The following is a 22,960-nucleotide window of genomic DNA, read 5'->3' as shown; positions in this document are numbered from 1 at the left end:
CATACTGTAATTTGCTGTAGTCACTCTTAACAGAATAGCACAAAATACTGGCAGAGTACTGATAACAAAACATGTCAGTGGGAATAAAAACAGATGTATGTGCTGTCCCCACACACTGAACTGCTCTAAAATCAAAGTAATAAGCAAAACCTTGAATTTCCTGCTTGAGAGCTGTCCTACCAGGTTCCACACACCATTGAGCTGTTCTACAGCTCTTCACAAAAAAAGTGAAAATACCATGCAAATGATCAAAATAAACTGTCTGAAAACAGTAGGTGTCAAATATAGTTGTTTTATTTTTTATTATCTGATAACATTGTGATAATATAAACTGTATAAAGCATGATAAAACACTTCCATAAAACAGAGTAGGTACATATTATAAAATAAAAAATATAATAACAAAAGGAAAATGAAAACATAAAAAAGAAAATATTACAACAAAGTAACAGTACCAGTTTCTTCCTGTATTCCAAAATTTATTAAAAATGTTTAAATTATGCAGCACTAAGATAAGTTACTTATACTTTCTCTCTTGATTTTATATGTATACTAACTCAAACAGAAATAAAACCTATTCATCAATACAGAAAATGTTATTAATCATGAAACACTGCATGTAGATATAAGGAGGGATGATACAGTGGCTGCTAAAAGAAATGCATTATAATTACTTCCCTTCCCATGGGCTTACAGATTTTAGAAATTAAAAATAGCTCAATAATTCACAATAAAAGGAACAGCCACTGAATTAGCAATAAACTGATAAATCAGCAGTTATTGTAAAAGTTGTCAGAAAACTATCAACCAAAAGATCAGCTACGCTTCAAATAGACTCTGCACAAAGTGATGGCATTCCCTGACACCATGATCTTTGCACTTGCTAGGATCCTGATAGCCCTATCGGCAAGATAAGAGGGGGAAATCTGAACCCTATTAACATCAACGGCAATCTTCAGACCAAAATTCCACTTCAGCACTTGAAGAGAAATATGCATACTTTCTGACCTATAAGACTGCAAATAATCCTACTGAAAACATGCTTTGTTTCCACCACGATGATAATCCTAGTGGAAGGAGTGCTTTTTCACTCCGTCTGCTGTGGAGCAGGGGACAAGCAACCCACAGGGCAACTGCAGATGTGTTCTTACCCTCCCACCTCTGCACACACCTTTGTATGTTTTTTTGCATTACAGCCAGCAATCTCACCTTGAGCTAAACTATTCAGCCTCTACTACCTTCTTCAAACTTCAGAAGAAAGCAGCTATGGAACCAGTGCTGGGACTTTCAGGCCCATTTGCTGCGAGTTAATCCCACAGACTTTAAAAAACAAGCCTGCCAAGTGCCCTGAAAGCATGTGGCTCCCAGGTCTTGCACAAAGTGCAAGGCCTCAGTGACTCCGTCAGTTCCTTTTGCTCTTTCCCAAGTTACACAGTTGTTGATTACATTATTTCAAAAGAGGCTGGAAGTTCTCAGAGGTGCAACACCGGTGGAGTTATCTCAATACTTGTTGAGATGCTACTACAATAAAATAAGTCTATGCACAGTCTTTCATTATTCAGTGTACTAAAAACAGATTTTTTAAAACAGCCCTTAAAACTTGAACTACTTCACATTCTTACCTAGGAACATTTTATCTATCCCCAGGTAAACATTGCCACTGTCCCTTTGCAGAAATGTGATGGTTTTAATCATGATTAAAAGTAAAATCACTTTTATCTATCAACATTTTGGCCAGAAATACATGAACTAATGATAGCTTAACACACAGATGCTACTAGCTCAAGAATTCAAGCAATCTAATTTTGTGGAACAAAAGAGAAAGAAGATGTAAGATGTTGGATTTTCTGCTGATTGGATACATACATTCTTAAACACTAGTAAAGTGGACTTCAATTTTTGTGAAAATACTTGAGATTAAAAGATTCAAGAGCAGATCCTTCTTAGCATCAGTTACAAAAGCTCTGCTAGCATTAATAACCAACCAAGGATCTTACTTACAATATTGATGACGTATAAACCCTATTTCTTTGATAGTTGTTTGCTATCAGCAGTTTGTTGGTTAAGAGACACCATTCATGCAAGAAAAGTGAAATTTAAAACATAATTTGATGACGGAGTTTTGGTAAGTCCAATATAGACAACGGATATTAGTGAACAAAACCCCTTCCAGTATAAGAGATCAACCTTAACAGATCTAGTAGGCATCTAAGCAACTTCATATACTAGGGAGCTCTTGCTGCCTAGTAGTAGTCAGCAATTACTGACTTTTCAAATCAAAGTTAGAGGAAATCTTCTCATTGATAGAAAGCAGTCTGGAATCTGGGCCCAAGCCCAGGTATATATATATTGCCTCTGTTACTAAAATTTTATTCTGTTGTGTTTCTAACTTCATTTTATGTTTCACAATATGCCCAGTTTACATCAATTAGACATCAGATAATTGCCCCACAACAAGAAACCAGTGTTTACAATTTTGTAAGAAAAAAAAAGACACTGAACCCAATAACCACAGTCAAAATAAACTAATTCCGTAGTTTTAAAAATAAGGATATTAGCCTACTGAAATGTTTTCAACGTTTTTAGTTAAAAAAAAAAAAAAAAGTACAAAATTATACTGAAACTTGAAAATCCACAAAAAAACGTTTTCAGGAGTTTTGCGCAGCCCTGTTCAGGAGCAGTGATGTTTTGGTAATGTCTTTTTGACTCCAGTTATAAAGGCAGAACCAGTTTCTTGAAGGAGAAGGACCTATGACATATCCTCTATGTGTGATTGTTGTTAAGATTGTTCTTATTAAAGAATCTTCTTGCTTCAACACTGCTGAGAGACACGGAGCAGCGAGATGGATTCTCTTTCCTGTATTCAATGCTTTCCACCATAGCTTGTTTGATCACCTGGAAAACAGTGAACAACACGTCATCCAGGGAAATAACTAACACTTTAATGACTTATTAACTGATAGAAAAGACCCCTTCAGATCTTAGCAACTCCTACTTTTAACATTGCTCCATCATTGAACAAAGTGATTGCTTAGTATTATTATGAATACTTTTTCTTGATTATATAAACCACTGATTTTAATGTCGTTAATAAAGATAGATACAACTGGATGCCACCAATGTCAAAGAAGTCAGAAAAGAATATACACCATTTAAACCGAGTTCTAGTGAAATTCTGAAGGGTAAATCAAAATGGAGAACATCTATACTTAAAGGATATAGAAAATAATTACTATATTGAGAAAGATTAAATCTTCACTTTTACTTCCTTTGTCCTGAAGTAACAAGATTTCTTTACTATATCGAGAAAAACAAAAAGTATTTCTTTATCTGGGATGATCATTTACACTTGTGAATATGGCGAGTCACTCTACAGATGCTGGGATCATGGTGTTGAATTACAGCTTGTACACATTAAAAAAAAATTATTACTGAGTTGATAAATTTCCAGAGAATTTTACAGAAAATTTCCCATTTTTTCTTTTTCTTGCAGTTAGAAAATCATCATATATAAAAACTTAGTATAAAATACTGAACATAATGTCTGCATCCTACACAGCCACCTTTGCTCAGTTACCCTGCAGGGATTTTGATGGTAAAACGGCAAAAACAACACAGGAACCAAATTAGAAAAGGATATGAATTGGAATGGATCCTCACAAGCACAGGCTCAAACACTGTGAAAAGCACACACGCTACACTCCAGCAGTTCTTCCATTTGGAAGATGGCCACAATAATGCATCAATCTTCTTAGCCCCAGAAATACTGTTCAGATTTTTTTTTTTTTCCCCCCGTTTTTTCCCCACTGGAAAGCACCTCTGGTCTTTTCAGCAGCATATTTGCTTAGTGGTTTATTACTGACAGAGGATCATATACAGTGATACTACAACACTGCTATTTCAGTACTTCAGAAAGAGAGGTCAAGTGAAGAGATCAAATTCTTTTCACCTGATTCGCACTGTGTATCTCACCCAGTTCTCCTCAGGTAACTCCAGCCACTGTACTACCTTCCAAGGCTGGAAGGATACAAGTTAACCATGCCAGAGTTTGTGCATGCTTGTACATAGCTCATAAATAACTTACCTAGGTTATACTCTGTCCCTCATTAAAATAAAGCAGATTTTTTCCACTTTCTACAATGGGCTTTGATCCAGCCTCAACTTCAAAAAAAGCAAAGGGCAAAACTAAATGCTGGAAGCACTTTGTATGTCATAACAATCAGGCAAATACTGAAGTAAACCCCTGTATCTTCTGTATGGTGGATTTAGGGCTCTACTCACATCATGTACTTTCCCATTTAACAACCTGGACCCTTTAAGCGCCTTCCACACTGTCATACATACATCTATGTTATTGAGGGTGTTGAACTCCATTAGATCATGAAGCCTCTTGAAAGCCTCATTGGGATACTGGAAGTTGAAGGTAGAGAATGGTGTATTTGGATCATCAAAAATGTCAAAGTCTGCAAAATCCTTCTCTTCCTGTGTTTCTCTTGGAATGCCTGCATACAGAACAAACACAAAAATACAATCTACGTGTTAGGTCCTAGGACTTATTTTTTTAATGGCTCTTTTGAACTCCTCACTACTACAGACAGACTTAAGAGTTATTTCAGAGACAAAGCATTTCTAGTATATAATCACTGTGTCATTATAAAGCTTCAAAGGAACAGCTAGGTTGAGCATCAAAAACTGTGTGTTCACCTGGAGCTTTGTACTTCCGGAAATTGATGTTGGCCAAAACAAAATGGATTATAGTTGGACAGTCTTTCTCCGAAGAGGTATCCTTTGGTTTGAAAACATAGCACTCCTTCATGCCCTCTCGATCAAACACATTTGGGTCTATTTTGGGGAAAGGAAGCTTGTTCATTTTGGCCCATTTCTCAGCAAGCAAAATTTCCTGAAAAGATAACAAAGACTCAGGTGCATACAAGCATCCACTACAAAGTGAGATTTTATGTAGAGACACAGGTCAAATTGGTTACTGGAAGAAGTTTTATTAACTCACGCTTCTTTACACAGAAAGACTGATCAGGCCAATCTTTGTACAGACTACCCAGTATGGTGAACTGAGCACCTAATTCAGCCTGCCCAGTCTTCACTGCCTGAGATGATTCACAGGAAGGAAGGAGCTGGTTTGTCACATAAATCTTTGGTGAATTTACAGAGCTGACAGCTAGAAAAAACCATCTGTAATTTTACTTGCAAACTGAGTTCCAGTGCTATGGAAACCAATGAGAGTTAATAAACATCAGTCCACGTGTTGTTATGTTCAGATGCACACTATAGTACAGAACGGCCTCTGAAAGCATGCTAAGTGAAGAATTAAATCTGGAAAACAGGCTTTTTTAAACTCATGACAACTCAGTAAACAAAATAATTGGTAAATAATGACTCAAAAGAATGTAATGAGGGTGTGTGAGAGGGAGGAGAGGGAAGGTCAGCATCTTTAATGTTGGTTTTGAATGAAACAGGACCCTTCTTTGGGCAACTGTTTTGGATACAGAAGAGATTAAAACATAGTGGGTGTAAAATGATAAAATAAAAGTAGAGTCATAGACTTCAGCTGGCTGATTTCCCTGTGTGTTGGAGTAATAAAAGTACATTAGAGTGCTACTGTAGGTACAGGCAAACTCTTGAACTGGCATTTACTCTTTGTAATGCAAGCAGAAGCAATGGGATTGCACAGCTTGTAAATAAAACTGGTTTCTGTCCTTCAGGCCATTAGCATACAGCCTATGCTTGTGGACTATACCTGTGTATTAGCTGGAGCTATGTCACTTTTTTTATTATACACACATTTGTGCTTCAGAAATAATGAACAATTCCCTTCAACAGTGGCTTCATTAAAACCTAAGGCACCATTTAATTTTCCTACCATTTTTTCGTGCGTAAAAGGATTTCTCCTTTTTAAAATTACAGCTTACAGAAAACAATTCAGGATACCACTTGACTTCCTATCAGTCTCTCCATGTTATGGTATGTTCCCCAAAATGACACAGAAAATTGCAGCTGATGGTGACAGAAAGTTCAATGAATAGGCTAAGAATAACAGAGATGTTACACAGACTTTTGCACAGACTTCATGTGCAGAACATTAACAAAGGGAGGAAAAAGAAAATGCTTCAGAAGAGATGGCAGAGCAGTGTCAGTAAATTTAGCTGATGGGGAAAATACTCAGTTGAGACAAAAAAGGAGGCAAATTCTTCAATGGAAACACACTGTGGGATTCAGTCAATTAAGGAAAACGAAGGATCTCAGCACTAATAAGAGTTTTCTCAGTTCTGTATTCTTCCAAGTAGTTCCCAAGAGATCTAGAGATTACAGAAGTCATTTTACTCCTTTTTATTCTCCTGAACTTGTTTTAAATTGCATTTGACAACAATGATCTAGAGTTCATTTTGCTACTGCTCTTATTTTCTAATGTTGGTTGGTAGGGTTGTCCCTTGATAGCAAGAGGAAGGAAAGAAATTTGTTTGTTCCAATTGAAATTTGTCTGTAAAACAAGAAAGAATGCCAGCTGTTTCTCAAACACGCATGTTTTCTTGGTTTCCTTAAAAATAATCTTTAAAAATCCACTTGGGTTTCAAATAAATATTGCCTCTTTTTGAGGACCTCACAAGAGTCTCATAAGTCCTGCTTTTTTTTGTGTCAGCTACCAAAATGATCCAACATTAAGCCTTTCTGATTAGTTAGAGCTGTCTGGATGCAGAGGTTGTACCCATTGTAGAGACTGACAGCTGTGCCTTCCACATCTGCTACTGAAAAAAAGCCATGCCATTTAATTCGTGTTTTTGTGTTGTTGCTTTGGTCTGTCCTGAATGTATTTAGGAATCCTATTTAAACCAGTACTTGGATTATCACAGCGAGATGTAAAAGAAGTTAGCCCCACTTCCAAAATGTTACATGTTTAGCAATACCAGAGTGACTGAGACACATTTCTGCAAGATGATGACAGAAAACCATTCATTTATATCACAGCATCACAGAGAACAGCTATACAGAGCTAGAGCACTAACACAATGGTAAATGAGTTAATGGTTTAATACTGACATAAAATAAAATTCTGCAATTCAGTGTGAATGCAAGATTTCCATAAAAACAACAGAGTCAATACTTCAAACAAGTCATATTAGCCTTTTTTGTGTCAGTTGTCTCATGTGAGTCACGTAAACAGGAACTGAGGCAAAGCGCAATATTCTGCCTTGTCGTAGAAACAAATTGCTCTGATGCTGTCGATAAAATAGCTCTAAGGCCTTCTGGAACCATGAAATGTGCAACCAACCTGACTGGAAGAACGCAACTGAGACAAATTTATGAACACAAAGAAAGGTATGGCTTATCTCACTTACTTTGAAAGGAGGACTGGAATCACTTGGCCTCGCTGAAAAATCAAAAGAGATGATGAGATCCACGCCTCTTTGAGGTCTTAAGATAAGTGGGTATGGGAGGTTAAATGTAAGCCCGCTGTCCACTATATGAATCTTTTTGCTCTTCACATCTAGTGGCTCATATATCCTCTCAAACTCATCAGGATCTGTGCAGAACAAATGAAAACAAAACAAAACAAGAACACATGCATTAAGAACTTTTTGAAATTTTGATTTCAAAATGGTACTGGGCTTTTCAGTGTTTCCCCACGTACTGAAGATTCCACAGAATTTAAAATGTACAGTATCTCAGCTAAACATACCATGAACTCATGTGTAACCTTAACTCTTATCTTAACAACTAGAAAATGAGATGAAAAAGACAGCTGGAAGCGACCTCAGCAGGTCAAGTCTCAAGGCAGAAGCAGAGGTGGCTCGAGGTAAAACCAAAAGGGAAAAATGCCTGGGTTTGACCCTAACCTTCCCCTCTTTATCCTGTCATCCCTAACAGCCCATACACAAAGGAAAGTGTTCATGGGATGTTAAGAGACAGATTTCTAGTGTGCAACCCCTCACTGTCCTACAACCCTGCCCAAACATCTTCCACAGGTTCCCTCCCAATCCCTCATCCCTCCCAGCTCTTCTTCCCCAAACTGAAATTTGCCTAAAAAGCCTTGATATGGTTCTGCTCCTGCATGACGCTTGTCTATGCCACCCCACCTGCAGTACTGCATCCAGCTCTGGGGCCCTCAACACAAGAGGGTCATGGATCTGCTTGAGTGAGTCCAGAGGAGGGCCATGAAGATGCTCTGAGGGCTGGAGAACCTCTCCTATGAAGACAGGCTGAGCGAGCTGGGCTTGTCCAGCCTGGAGAAGAGAAGGCTCCAGGGAGACCTTAGAGCAGCTTCCATTGCCTAAAGGGGGCCTACAAGGAAGCAGGAGAGGGACTTTTTACAACAGTGACAGGACAAGGGGGAATGGCTTTAAACTGACAGAGGGGAGATGTAGATTAGATATTAGGAAGAAATTCTTTCCTGTGAGGGTGGTGAGACACTGGCACAGGTTGCCCAGAGAAGCTGTGGCCACCCCATCCCTGGCAGTGTTCAAGGCCAGGCTGGATGTGGCTTTGAGCAACCTGGTCTAATGGAAGGTGTCCCTGCCCATGGCAGGGGGTTGGAACTAGATGAGCTTTAAGGTCCCTTCCAACCCAAACCATTCTATGATGCTATGATTCTATGTCTGCTTCTGTCCATTCAAATTAGGGCTATCAAGTCTTGTTTTTCAACCTATACCAAATTTCATTACTTCATACTCACTAATATTGTAGGAATGTAGAGAAATGGTAACACATATCCATATGTGAAATTTAAATACTGGGCATAATTACATGTAAGCCACTTACTGCTAACACTGTCATGGTATAGTATAAACTAGTCTCCTACCTCTAATGTCCAAACTGAGGGTTGAAGATGACAATTTTTTCCCCTTTAAGCCCAATATTCCCTCGGTGCAGCTGAGGAAAAATCCAAGTAATTTTTCATAAGTGCCTTTGCATTTATCCAAGTCTCTGGATACTACTAAATGATCCCCAAAGTACTTCAGACTTTTCTCCCAACAGTCTTTTCTTGCTCTAGATCTTAGAATTATTTCCAGTGTATGTTTTTGCCTTTTGACTAAAAACTAACGCTCATACCTGTAGAGGGCAGTGTAATCTAAGGAATGCTGAATAGCATAATACAGGTATTTCTTGCATAATTAAATTTCCTAATACCTACTTATTGGCAATAGCAGTAATAATTCAAACTATAGTTCCTATAATTTCAGGATCCATGAGAAAAATTAGTGATATAAGCAGCAAAAATAAATTCAGAAGAGCTATTTTGACTTTTTATTTCTGTCACTGTTTATTAGAGGGCACTTTGCTGAGAAATGATGCGCTAGTTTCCTAATATTTGCCTCGATTTCTAAGGGAGAAAACACTTTCAAATCATTGCCTACTGCCTTTTTTAAATCACTGCCTTTTTAAAAGACATTTCAAATGTAATTTAAGCCTTGCTCTCAACAGAATTTCTAAAACTTGCAGAAACATTTTTGGTCAAGTTTTGTATTATCTTATTTTACAAAATTTGAATTTGAAAGTCAACAGTGATCATTTAAACAAGTACAGTAACACCTATATTAATATTTGTGATAGGGTTGTTACTGCATACACAAACTTCCTACCAAAAAGGCACTAAAGAACAAGGCAGTTCCTATTGCTTACAGACTTCCTGACTCCATCATCAAATTTATCATAATATTTTTATTATATTTTCAATGAGAAAATATCAAAAATGCCATCAATAAATATACAATGACCACACAGATTGCTTTTATTAGTTGTGGTCTTCTGTGATTACAGGAGAAATTCAACTTAGAAGTTTTTATTATAATTAATTTTAGAAGTATATTTCTAATCTTTGAACTGAGAAGAAAAGTTCCAAAATATAATCTGTGTCCATCTTACGGGGTCAGGATTCAAAAAGCAATTAATATAATCCAGTGTTATTTTAATGACATGACTTTAAAGGCAGGCTCGGCATGTAATTTGATTTGATTTATCCAGTATCTGGAGCCAGAGGCCAGAAGCAGCACACAATACCCCAGTGAGACAAGTCAAGCAGACAGACTGACCTGTGGGTCAGGACACTACAGGTAAGCCTGCAATTGCTCCTGGCAAAGTTGTAATGTACAATAAGTATCCCTGACGATAAAAGAAGCATCACATACTCTATAACCTGTGCTGTAGTTATACTAAAGGACTGCATATTTGTTCTTTTTATACTTTACAACACATGAATCTAGGACAATCATTCTATACACTCTAACGGCTCCGGTAAGTGAATCAATCATTATTCATCAAACTGTATGAAGATTGAATGGAGAATTTATGCTCTGAGAGCCTGGGACATTAATTTTCAGCCCATGTGGAATGTTTCTATGAAATATTACAAGAAGCTTTCAGTCCATCAAACTGCAAACTGGAAGAAGCACAAGATGTTTCCGAGTAAAGCTCTGTGTCAAGCCAGCACAGCACGCCTATCTGATCTGCAGCAATCAGGTACACAAATAGAAATTAAGAATTGTTTGTAAATAAAAAGAGAACACGTTCTAGAGACCAAACTTTGTCACAGATGGCAGCTTCAATGGAAGTATGGGAGATGAAAAGGGCATTTGCTACTGACGTGTATCTACTATAACAGTTTCCATAAATACTGAAATAAGGAGCAGAGATTATGAGTTATTTTTTCCCTATTGTTATTCACCTGGCATTTTTTCAAGTGATTTTGGTGTGTTGTAATATCAGGGCACAGAAACTGAACAACTCTGAGTTCACAATGAAATCATTCAAGAGGTATAAAATTTTAAAGCATATTTGAGACCAATTAAGAAAATGCTCAGCACAAATAGAATCGATAGTAAAGCCAAGCATATTCCTCTCAGATCTTTCTGGGATCTCTGCTGTATGCACTGCAAACCCTAAATTTAACCCTTAGTAATGACTGTAACATTGGCTTAGGTCTGCCACAGTTCATCCTCTGCAGTGAAAATTAGTGGGTTTGATGAATATTTCATACTGGAGATGTGAAATATTTATATCCTTTTTGATTCATTTATTTCTCCTTTGGAGTGTCTGACAAGAAAATGAGAGTAAGTTATAAAGCAATGCAGACTTCTCTCTGTACTCAAGCCGATGGGTAAACTGCTAATGGTAGGAACAAATATGCAAGGTTTAAATGCATCCAGGGCCTTGGTAATATACAGTATTTTAAATTTACATGAAAGTTTCCTTTCTATCTACTCTTCTGATCAACTAGGCTCTTACATATACGAGCAGAATTCACGGCATTAAAATGTGGATACACTTCTAACACTACTGAATGATTAGATTTTATATTATCTACTGTAATTTCAAGGGGGTTTTTAGCTATTCTTGACCATAATATTGCAAATACTCATAGCTGTTAGATTCGAATTTTTAGCTACAGTTTATGAGCGTGGGCTTCAGCTAACACTAAAAAAAATTGCATTTATATCAAACTTTTGCCAGACATTTTACTGAAAGAAATTTCAGGTACTCAAAAGTAATTTTCTCAGAGGGACAGGCTCGTTCTGTCAAACCAGCACTTAATTTCAATTGAAATTAAACTCCAGGAAGTTGATAGTTGATTCTGAAGATTACCCACATGTCTTAATTATGCAAAATTCTCATCAACTGTCATTTTTTCCAACCATAAATTTACTTCCCGCTTTCCTGCCTCTTTTACAACTATTATAAATATTAAGATTATCCAGTTGTAAACACCTCTAAGATGATAAAAATATTTAGAAAGTGGAGTACAGATGGAAATTTCTATACAACCACTCAAAGGGATTTGTTACATTAACAAATACACATTAGAGAGCGTCTGCTACTTAAGCTTGTAAACGACATCTGGTATTTACTATTGCATAATGACCAGCTAGGACAATCTCTTTCCTCTGAATAGAAAATAAGGGCTGAAGTGATTACTGTTACTGTGAGAGATGGTTGGTAGTGCTGTGCTGCTACACAAGAACATGGAAGGAACACAACTTCCTCTTGCTGAACTTCATAACGTTCTTGTTATCCCACTCTTCCAGCCAATCCAGCTCATCCTGCAGGGTGGCTCTCCCTTCCAAAGGGTCCACTTCCCCACTCAGTTTGCTATCATTGGCAAATTTCATTAGGGTACCTTTGATCCCATCATCCAGATTACTTATGAGCAGCACTGAACCCAATATTGATCCCTGGGGGGATCAATAGCTGGAAAAGGAGCTATATACCACCACCCTCTGGGTGCAGACGGTCCCCCAGTTCTCCACCCACCACACTGACCACTTCTCAAGAGTCTAACACACCAGTTTCTCTAGGAGGAGGGAGGAGGCTGTGGGAAACCATATTGAAAGCCTTTATAGAAATCAAGGTAGACAATGTCTACTGCTCACGCTTCATCAAGTGACAAGCATGCCCTTCTACCTTTGGAGGAGTACATGCTGTTGTGAGCCTCACTGAGAATCGCTGCATCTGGTTTTACTAATGAATATGCAGCAACGTAGACTTTCTGTGAACTAACCTGCAACAGCAGCATCTAGTTCATCTTCCTCCACGGACTCCTGAGTAAGAAGGTCTGCCAGAGGAGAGAGTGGGTAACAGCTGTTGAGGTTCAATCCCAGCATGAAGTTGTGCACTTTCCCAGCACGCCCTTCCCTGGTGTTGAAAAGGGCGCTATCACCCACCAAAGCCATCAGCATTCGCTGCACCCAGCTTTCCTGGCTGCTGTTCTGATATTCTTGATTTGCCTCAGCATTTTCAGTGCCTGAGGAGGAAAATTAAAATAACCAATGGTAAGACAGTTAATACATAAAGTATAAGCCCAAGATTTCTGGGTCTACTAAAATAAAGTAGCATTTTCATGTTGCTGTGGACTGAATGAAGGAGCTTTGCTGAAAGAATTTCAGAGGAATGAAGAGAAACCTTCCTCTTAACTTCACAGGCCAGTGAAACTTTTCATCTGCAGTACAGTAGTGTGAGTATGTCCATCAGGAAAATAGACTGGGAATGTGTTAGATTACCTTAGCCAGACTTACTAGCCTGGATAGAAAGGGCAATGAGAATATGGCTTTATCCGTGCTACCACCTAGAATGCAAACTCTCCTGGGCTCAGGTGACAGATTTGAGGCACCAAGATCCATACTTTATGTAGACCTAAATTCATCTGGATGTATACTGTGACACCCTTCTCTGTCTTTGCCAATTGCTAGAAACCCAGCTTTCCTTAAGAAAGCAAAGTTAGCCTGATGTAGGAGAATGCTATAGCATGGGAATCTAAAAAACCTGAAAATATTCTTACAGTAGACTACAATCAATATCTGTACTTAAGAGTACAATGAAACATCCAGACTTAAATGTCTATAGCTAGATGTCACAATAAAAATTACTTGGATTGTCAAAAATTTTTGGGGTGTTTTATGTAAGAGGATAATTCAGGCTTAGGCTTGATACTTTAAACCCAGAACTGAAACGTGCCTCCTTAATCCAGACATTAAAGGAGCTGATTTTTATATAAAATAGACAGAAAACAAGCAAACACCACAAAGTTTACAGGTCCAACGTATCTACTACAGTATTCTATAGAAGTGAGAGGGATTATCAAGTGTTTACAAATCAAAGATTTGTAGGTTGTTCACTATGGCTACAAACTATGAGAGAAATGTAGTGTTTCATGCTGGCTAAAGTGAAATCACACAGGAAGTCCACAAATAAACACAAAATGTGGTATCGCCCTCTCCCTATTATTTTACACATAAGGAGAATTGAAGAAGCAATCATTTAACTGAGCTAATGCCATAATTCACTGTCTCATCACACAAGATCTTCTTTTCTTCCTGTGGTTCCTAAAATTACAAAAAGCTGCATTTCCATGTTTGCTTGCATTGTTAAAAACATAATCAATTTCTTCACATGAAAATCACTGTTGTCCCCAAATGTATCATCAAATACAAAGCATTATCAGGATGAGACAGAGACCCTGACGAAAATCACAGAAATCCCAAGGTGGCTTAGGCACCTAAAGATAATTTTCAATAGGACTTTTTCTTCCCACTGACCAGTGCTCCCCTTGTGGTTGTACCTCTTCAGGGATTTGGGCATTGTTTAAAACATTGTGCCAAAACACTAGGAATTTCCTGTATCAGATGTCATTTGTAAAGGTGATGGAAGACATCTATGAATGCTGGAAACACAAATTAAACTATTTTCAGGCAAATATTTCCTCGAGGAACCCTTGAAACCAATGGATAGCATTAGTTTGCTGGGCTGGTAATTTGAACATGCCCCTGAGCTCAGCAGTTTGTTGGCAACAGACTTCTGGATATCACTGACTCAGCAAGCCTAATTTTGGGCTGTATGTGAAATTGCAGACCCCTGTGAAGCCCTGTTGGGCTGACACCAAGACTGAAGATGTGTGAGAGAATCATTTTATCATCAGCTTGAGTGGGAGTCATGAAGTCAAGCCAAAGGACCTCCTGAGGTCTCTTATTCAAGGTTTCTCTATTTTGCTGAGCCACTGGCTCCTTTAGGATCCTTGAGCTACGCAATTAAGTTTACCACTGGTATAAATGAAAGCAGAGCTCTCAGTTATAAGAGACTATTGGTAAGACTCAGGAAAACTGGCTATGGCTAATTTCCAGCATCCACAAACTTGACCATACTACATGAAAGCTGACGAAAAAAGTAAACTATGAAATAAAATGTGAAGATTTCCTTACCTTTTGGATGATGTGATTCATCTTCACTGTCTGAACTGTCATTACTTACAAGGTGCTTTAGCCTAATATTTTCTGTTGAAAGAAATACAAAATGACTTTAAACTGCCAGGGTTTAATTGCCAGAACAGCTAAGAATATCAAAACAATTTGAGTCATAAAATTATCATAGTCTTCATAATAGAAGATACAGCTGAAGAAATTTGATTTGCTGTGGACATCTCCATGTTCAGTATCTCACCAGAATGTATTTCCTCCAGCTTGCAATCTTTGCAAAGCTTCTGCACTAAGCAGATTAGGCAAACGGCTGAGAAAACAAAATGTAATCCTAAAGCAGTACCTACCACTCACCTCTGCACCACATATCTGACACATTTCATTCACCTTGATTAAAATTTAGATAGATAGCTTCTGTCCTCTCAGTAACTCCTAGTAAACTAGGAAGACTACATTAATTTCTGTTAATTATCTGATTATTTTTTTTTAAATAGGAACTCTCAACATCATTCATACATTTATGAGTGGGTACCCTTAAAAATAGTGGGGGAAAATCAAAAGCCAAGATAGTTATGAAAGTTCTACTGGAGTATGTGTGAAAAATAAAGGCCAATACAGTTACATGGGTAGAAAAGACAATGGTTTTCATCTCATAACATTAAGTGAGAGAAATAAAACCAGAAATGAGCAAACTTCTCTGGCAAAAATCTGCATTTTGTTAGGGGTAACAGCTTTGTTTCCAAAACAACCACAGAGTCATTGTTAATCAATCATTACTATCTTAAAGAATTATTTCAAAGTCAAGATGAATACTGAAAAAGCAACATATTCCACTCCTCAGGTAAGGTTTGTAGCGGAGATAAACTCATGTGAGAATGGATTATATGCTAACTACATTATTTTTGCTAATTATGGAGGGAAGCCTTTCTTGAAATACTGTAAATTTCCAACGTTTTATGAGCAGCCTCATCTTGGAAGCTTATATCCTACAGAGACTAGAGACCGGCACTGAATTCCACTGATGCAAATGTATCCAAGAGGCTTCTGCAAACTAAAACCCTTTATTCCCTAGTATAATATATGCCAAGAATCATCTCTAATTAAAATTTTAAGCCAGTTAAAATAAACTGAATAAGGGTTTTTTCCTAGTGAACTTTTGAACATATTATCAACTAACTGTTTTTATCATTAACAAAATGAAAACAAAGTAACATCTTCTTTTTCTAACAGAAGGATAACCTAGGTGTTGGTCTCTGGTGGCATATGCCTGCTTTGGACTGTGATTTTCAACAAATGCTGTAATTTCTACACATGCAGTATCAAAACAACAGCAATTACACTTTGCACTTTTTGTTTAAGTCTAGATTTAATTCTATATGCATGCCTGGCTGAAAGAGAAGATTGAAGAGAGATTCACCATGATACAAAGTGTAAAAAAGCACTGCTTCATTACCCTTGGTAATGAATACTGGATACAGATGACCACTTGACCACTACTGTTGCTTTTTTTCTAAAGAGGACTATGCCCTCTTCGACTTACGTACAACACTGTAAAAATAATGACAGAGACGGGAGAGCTTAGTCATCATGTATTTTTCTTTAAATACTTTTTAATACTCAGCGGGTCCTCAATCACTATTCAAATACCATCAATGGACAAACACGCACCAAAGACAAATGTGTACAAATTCTTGAGCAATGACATAGCAGATAGGTCAAAATCAAAACTAGTCACCAAAAAAGGAAGCTAACAAAAACAAAAAATGCAATTTTTGGACATCAAATCATCTCCTTAAAGCAACCCCTATGCAAAATTTATTATTTACTGCTGTAGGTGTGATTCACACGTCACGTGTAACTGGCATGTCCACTGGCATTCTGCCATTCACTTTGGTGGTACCAAGGTTTCACTGTCACATCTTCAGTTCTGGTAATAGATTGCAGTTCAAGGCACATTAGAATTTTCACATCTAATCCCATTTCAAAGTGCGTTTTTTAAATTATATGTGAAATGAGCCACAAATGACAGGTAACATTCTGTCTCTCAACATCTTTAAAAGCAGTAACTTAACTTTTCCGCTATCAAATTTATTGACAGAAATCCTCCATTAGTATGTGTTAACATTCATGAGGTTTATCAAAAATGTGAACCTGGAGGCACAAGTCTCATTTTCGTCCATAAGTACATTATCAAACAGCTGAATACCATCTATTAGGAGACAGAGGCAGCTAAGGGGCTTGCGGGTTTTTTGTTATTTTTTTAAATCAACTCTATCTGCATTTTCTCTCTATCCTCTTCAGAAAAATTTGGCTGTCTAGGACAAATTATTTGTTGGTTATCTATTTCCCTGAAAATGCTGTCTTCTGAATAGGAATTATGAAGTATCTGTCAACTTCTGATCTCCAAAAACTAGCATAATGACATAAAACAAGGAGTTGGATTCTAATAACTTCATGAAAATACTTGGATGTATGCATGTGACTTTCAGTACCTCTGATACTGATCAGAAACAAAAGTGAAAGAAAATTACTAACCCTCTTTCCCTGACCTCATCAGCATCTAGCAATGTCAGCAATTAAAGTTGCTTGAATTCCACATTCTTAAAATGACTATCAGCAGAGTGCCATCCTTCCACAGATTGAGAGTGCTAGTAACTCTTTTGCATAGTAGAATAATTATTTACTAATGTTACCTAATTCTTCTTCCATGGTGGGACCTTTATTCTGAGAATTGGAGACACCAAGCACTCTGTTAAATAATATAGAAAATGCGCTGCCCCAGACACCTGAAAAGGAAAAAGTAAACAATGAATGGAGGCTGGTAGAAGGAAAACAACTCCCCATAAAATGCACTACTTAAGCAGTTGCTTGCTTTCTGAACACACCTCTGATTTTGGAACATGTTAAGCTGTGAGCTCGGATGACATACCAGAAACAAAACAAAAAAACAGGGAATGCCAATCCATGTCTGTGAAATCTTACAAATGGATGTCTTCCAACAAACTGAGAACTGTACTTCTTGTCTCACTCTTTGTGTGGCTACATTTAAATGCCCTTGTCCATGAACTACTGAAATTACGTTTATTTTAAAATAAACCACATACTCACCCATCAAGAAATGCAAAGGATTTTCACTATACTTCTTCACCACTGTCCCCATAAAAAATTTGCTTCCAAACAAATCAGGAGACATGAAAGTGCCATACTTTGCCATACCAATCTCATATGGACTGAATTCCACCCAGTCTGCAAAACAAGAAACAAAATTGCACTTAGTGAGCAATCTCAACCTGAATAGAAACAGAAGGTGAAAATACATAAATGAATGAAATCTCTGTCCAAGAAAAAAAAATCCAGGTAAAAGGGAAGTTAAATAACCAACAGAAATAAATATCTCTTAGGTTGTGCAGAAGTCAAAATTTTGATGTTAAATGAAGGACAGCCTAATGTCTCAGCAGAGAAGGATTTCTCATTCTCTCTTATCATAACAAACTTTGCTGAAAAAATATGAGGTTGTAAAACCAGAAGTATAAAATTAGTGATTCCAAGTGAGAAAAACAAAATGACATCTGGTTTTCATCTCATGCTTCAATATGATTCCCTGTCATGTGAAACACAACATGGGTCTAAGTTCCAAGTTTCTTTTCTTTCACCATGACCCTACCAAAATGTAGAGGGTAGTGCCAGAAGTGGCAGAAAAATTATTTAATATCAGAAAATGAAATATTCTATGAGAGGCATTTGGATTCCACCAAAACCTAAAATTTCTAGTGAAATCCCATACGAAAAGGGCAAAGCTGAGAGTCAGCTAAGAGACTTTTCAATACCAAACAATGCCAAACATATTTTTAAAAGTATATGCCATTTCACTGAATAGAGAGCTCAATAAAAATATGGGATAAAATATTTAAATGCATTTTCTAATCTTAGCAGAAAATTTCAGAAGTGATTTACATTCTATGATACATAACTTTTTAGAAATTGGATTTTAGTAGATTGTGAAATATTTTCTTTGATACTTGTAGAGCTGCTTACATCAGAGAATTCATTTCAGAAAGCGAGCAATAGCAAACAAAAAATACCCCACATTTTTAGTATTTCACCCATTCATCTATTTTATCTTCTGTCTTTTAGTGGCGATAGATTTGACTACTTCTGTAGACAAATTAGAAATAATTCTGAAATAGAATGGCAAAAGAAACAGATTTGAAAAATCCCTACAAGTCACAGGATGCCATCCACTACTCAAGATGTTTGGTGTTTCTGTTGAAATGTTAAGCATAAGGTTAACCACTTGTCCTGAAAGGAAAGATTTAATCACGACTGCTGAGAGTTTAATTTGATGGGGCAATGCTTATCTATGCCAAATCAAATGCAACACCTTATTTTCCAAACAAATCTTCACATTTATTGGAGAAGGATATTCCTTTGAAAACCCAGTCCAGGAATTTAATGGTATTTCCCTTTAGATATATAAATAGGAATCGGCAGATAACTATTCAGAACCATGTTGACAGCAAATCTTAATTTAGAATTAGAATTAATCTGTAATAGTCCACTTTCATTTTATATTTGCACTGAAGAAGATGATTTCTCAAATCACATATCCTGCTTAGAGAAATAAGGTCTCTGCCTTAAAATTAAAGGGCTTCAGAATTATCTTCTGCCATCCCAGAAGCTCCTTGAGACAGTGGCCATTTAAATGAGCAGGACTTGAATGTCCCAAGAAACAAGAACTGTATACCAACAGAAATACGTAAGTGTTTATATCCCAGCAAACCAGGCTAGTTTCTCGGCTCTGGCTTAATCCAAAATATACTAAAGTAACACATCTCATCTGTGTTCACTGCATTTTGGATGTGGCCCTGATTTAAGTTAGATCATAACTCTACACTGCTTTGTACCAGCTGAAGGTGCAATAGATTTTTCCTGTTCTCAGGAAGGAAGATAAAGACATAATCTTTTGCTAACATTAAGCATTTGGTAGATTCAGGATTGGGCACATAAATACATGGCCTGTACTCACACACTGAGAACAAATTCACTTTACATTCCAGCCTTGCTGCATGCAGGCAGATTAAAACCACATGTGCAATCTCATATGTGTGATGATCATGACTAACCAAGCACCAACTGAGGGATCCCAGTGCTATGAATCCATACTTCAAGGCAGCCCTGCTTCCAAATAAATTCTGTAGCACTTACTGGTACAGAGCAAAACACACACTCACCCGCTCATAGACATAAGTTTATTATAGTGACTTCCAAGAGCAAAACAGCCAAATCCAGATTTTGACTGGTCTGGCATTGCAGCAGCAGCAAAGATGGTGAACGAGGCTGTTAAGCGGTGGAAGCACGCAATACCAAAGCCAAACATTAAATTCCACTCCCCCCCTTAACACTGGATATCAGTATCTTCAGGTAATTTCTTATCATTAAAGAAGCTATCATAACAAAAAAACCCCAACAAATCTGTCTTTAAATCACTGTAATTATGCTCAGTCAAAATGATTATTGCAGGTTTGGGTATGCTGGTACCACCTGGGTCAGAAATGCTATTGCTAGGAAACACATGCAGAGCCTGGGGCATGAAAGCTATTAGCAGCTGCATGAAATCTTGTACCATCACAGAAGGAATGTTATCTGATATAATTAATATATTTTAACTTGAAAAAACACGAAAGTGCTCACCTATATCTATAACCTTGTAAATAAGAAAGTGTAAATATTTCTGTTCAAAATTTACTACATATTTCACATCAAAAATAGCTGTTCAGCTCTAAGAGAAAAAAAAACAAAAAACACACCAAAAACTTACAATAGAAATTATCAAGATCTAGCATCCTATATAGTAATACGGATGATAGACTTAAAAAAGCAAAACCAAGATCCCTTGGCAGAGTCAATACCTTTTTTAGGCCTACTGGTAAAGCTACAGAAATTAGACCAGCCTTCTGGTCTTGCTTAGAGAAGGCCATTATTAACTAAAGATAATTTTGTTTTAAAAGTGGTAAATAAGTAACCCCAATAAAATTTCTCAGAAAACAGAAGCACATCAAAAACCAAAATACTTTTCAAACACAAAGGTTTCAGTTTCCTAAGGAGGAAAGTTTCAAATTCTCCTGTGAAAAATTTAACCTAATTTACTACCTCATTTTCCAACACACACAAAGTTTTGACAACAACTTTTCCAAATAATTTTTAGGAAATGTGGATACGTCTGACTTATAAACCTTGGGCAAGCCACTTGGTGTTTCTCTTCGCAGCCTTATATATAACTATGTACATATACATATCCTTTTCTTTGTACAGCATCTAGCACAACTGGACCAACTCTCAACTGATGCTACTAGATGGCATTAAAACCTATGGAATAAATAAAAGCAAAAGCCCACAGGACTTTACACTGCGCAAGAAGTAAAAAAGAGGTAGTATATCTAATTTGTTTGTTCAATTCTCGTTTCACTCATCTTAGAAAGAGTAATAATCCTGTATGGCTGAAGATATTTCCCTTTACCTATTTGATATACTAATGTTAAGCAGCTTTCTGTTGCTGCAGAGACACCAGCCTGCTTTTTGTCTTGACTCCTGCAGTGTACTAAGATACTTCAAGGATAAGCAATATTCTTGTCAATTGGTAGCAAATAATTTTTTTTGCAACATATAGAGAATAAAACTTGGCTATAACTTAACATTTCACAGAAACCTAAAGAGGCTGTTATGGTGTTAGACTTAATTTCAGGTTAAAAAAAAACAAAGTATGAAATTAACAGTTTTAAAATGGTCTGAGAATAAGCCTTCAAACCCAAGAATGATGGAGAAACAAAAGGCGTTGACCTAAAATACAGTCTGTTTGTCCTTCCATGGACAGGAAAAGATGCATCTTAAAAGCCAATAAATGGCTCAGTTCCATGATATACCACGAGGAATACAACCATTTGATGCCTGTTCTCCACAGCCCTGTAACCTTCATGCAAATACTGCACCGATTGAATAAGTATCCACCTACTTAAGTATGTGGTCACTCATCTCTGAGTCACTTCTTGTTAACAGACTCTACTGTCAGATTCCCAAAAGCCACTGAACACAAATGCATCCATTTTCCAATCATCTTTTAAAACCCACCAGAACAGTCCTTATGATGTGCCTGATCGGTATATCCTTCAACATCACAACTCCGTATTCTTTTTACAAATTAAAATCTCCTTGTACTTAACTTACAACAATGTGAATTTCATTAAGCCCTGAAGAATGTTCTATATCATGGCAAATTCCTTCCTAATCTTTGCCATAAGACTGATAATTTCTAAGCGTGCCAAGTTGCAGGATACAATTATTCTCAGAAGTATTAAAAAAATAGGCTGTTCCGTCAGTCATGCACTTCTCTCTTCTTTTCACAAGTGACTCAATACACAGATTGAAAACATACCTGCAAACATCAGCTCCGAGACATCTGGTTTGACATGAAGACATGTAAAGAGTGGGAGAGCACATTGCGCATTATTGATTTTCTCTTTCATGTTGCTCAAAGTGGTGTCCATTCTCTGAATGAAAAGAAAGACATTATGTCTAAATGGATCCTATAAAGTCCTGCTGATATTTGGGAGACTACTAATTTATCTGAAATTCTCAAAGAGACGAGAATGGACAAACTCAGCTATTTCCAAGAAAAACAGAAGAATTTGTAAAAGGAAGGCATCTCTTTAAATGCCTTTTAACTGCACAATTCAAGAAGGAAAGAGTGGAAGAAGACATGATAAATGAAATAAACATGTTACAAAATAACATGGCCAAAAACGGGGGGGGGGGGGGGGAAGCTGGACAAAGCAAGTTCTTTCCCCCTACTACTGTAGAAGAATAAAACAAGGAAAAAACTCTTAGGCAGTACCACCATTAATGATCATGTAATGTTTTTCAATTTGTGGTGTTTCTGAAAAGGCAGCAAAGATAACTATGAAAAGCAAATGGACTCTTAAGAGGCTTACACTTGCTAACCAAGGATCTGCACTTCTCTCCAGAAAATATTCTGGAGTCTGCAATCAAGAAAGACTAAGAGTCATCATGACATTATAGTACTAAGATGTCTTATCAGTGAGTACCCAAGAGCCTTATTTCCATTTTTCACCCATTGTGTAAGGTTCAGGTGTAAGCTAAACATCTGTGCATTTGTTTAACCTCTTAGTAATTGCGACTCCTAACCAACCTCACACAATCACTAACATCCCCTCATTGTCAGAAACTTACTTGATATAGCAGTTACTAAAAGC

General features: G+C 37.1%; 1 protein-coding gene across 2 annotated transcripts in view; it reads right to left on the bottom strand.

The window, feature by feature from the left end:
- Positions 1–278: 278 nt before the first annotated feature.
- The window catches only part of PLA2G4A (phospholipase A2 group IVA), a 79,034-nt gene continuing 56,352 nt past the window's right edge, over positions 279–22,960 (bottom strand). For both annotated transcript variants that reach the window (XM_030494739.1, XM_030494738.1), the window contains exons 11-19: positions 22,123–22,237; positions 17,802–17,939; positions 17,387–17,479; positions 14,700–14,771; positions 12,506–12,748; positions 7,353–7,537; positions 4,705–4,900; positions 4,345–4,502; positions 279–2,895 (exon numbers count right to left, since the gene is read on the bottom strand). In XM_030494739.1, coding sequence (XP_030350599.1) covers positions 2,764–2,895; positions 4,345–4,502; positions 4,705–4,900; positions 7,353–7,537; positions 12,506–12,748; positions 14,700–14,771; positions 17,387–17,479; positions 17,802–17,939; positions 22,123–22,237 — 1,332 coding nt within the window. In that variant the 3' untranslated portion in view covers positions 279–2,763. The remainder of the gene's footprint in view (positions 2,896–4,344; positions 4,503–4,704; positions 4,901–7,352; positions 7,538–12,505; positions 12,749–14,699; positions 14,772–17,386; positions 17,480–17,801; positions 17,940–22,122; positions 22,238–22,960) is intronic.

The sequence above is a fragment of the Strigops habroptila genome, chromosome 8, assembly GCF_004027225.2.
Source record: "Strigops habroptila isolate Jane chromosome 8, bStrHab1.2.pri, whole genome shotgun sequence".
In the NCBI taxonomy this organism is placed as follows: Eukaryota; Metazoa; Chordata; class Aves; order Psittaciformes; family Psittacidae; genus Strigops; species Strigops habroptila.
The sequence above is the reverse complement of the archived record's forward strand: the minus strand, read 5'-3'. Positions and strand labels throughout refer to the sequence as shown.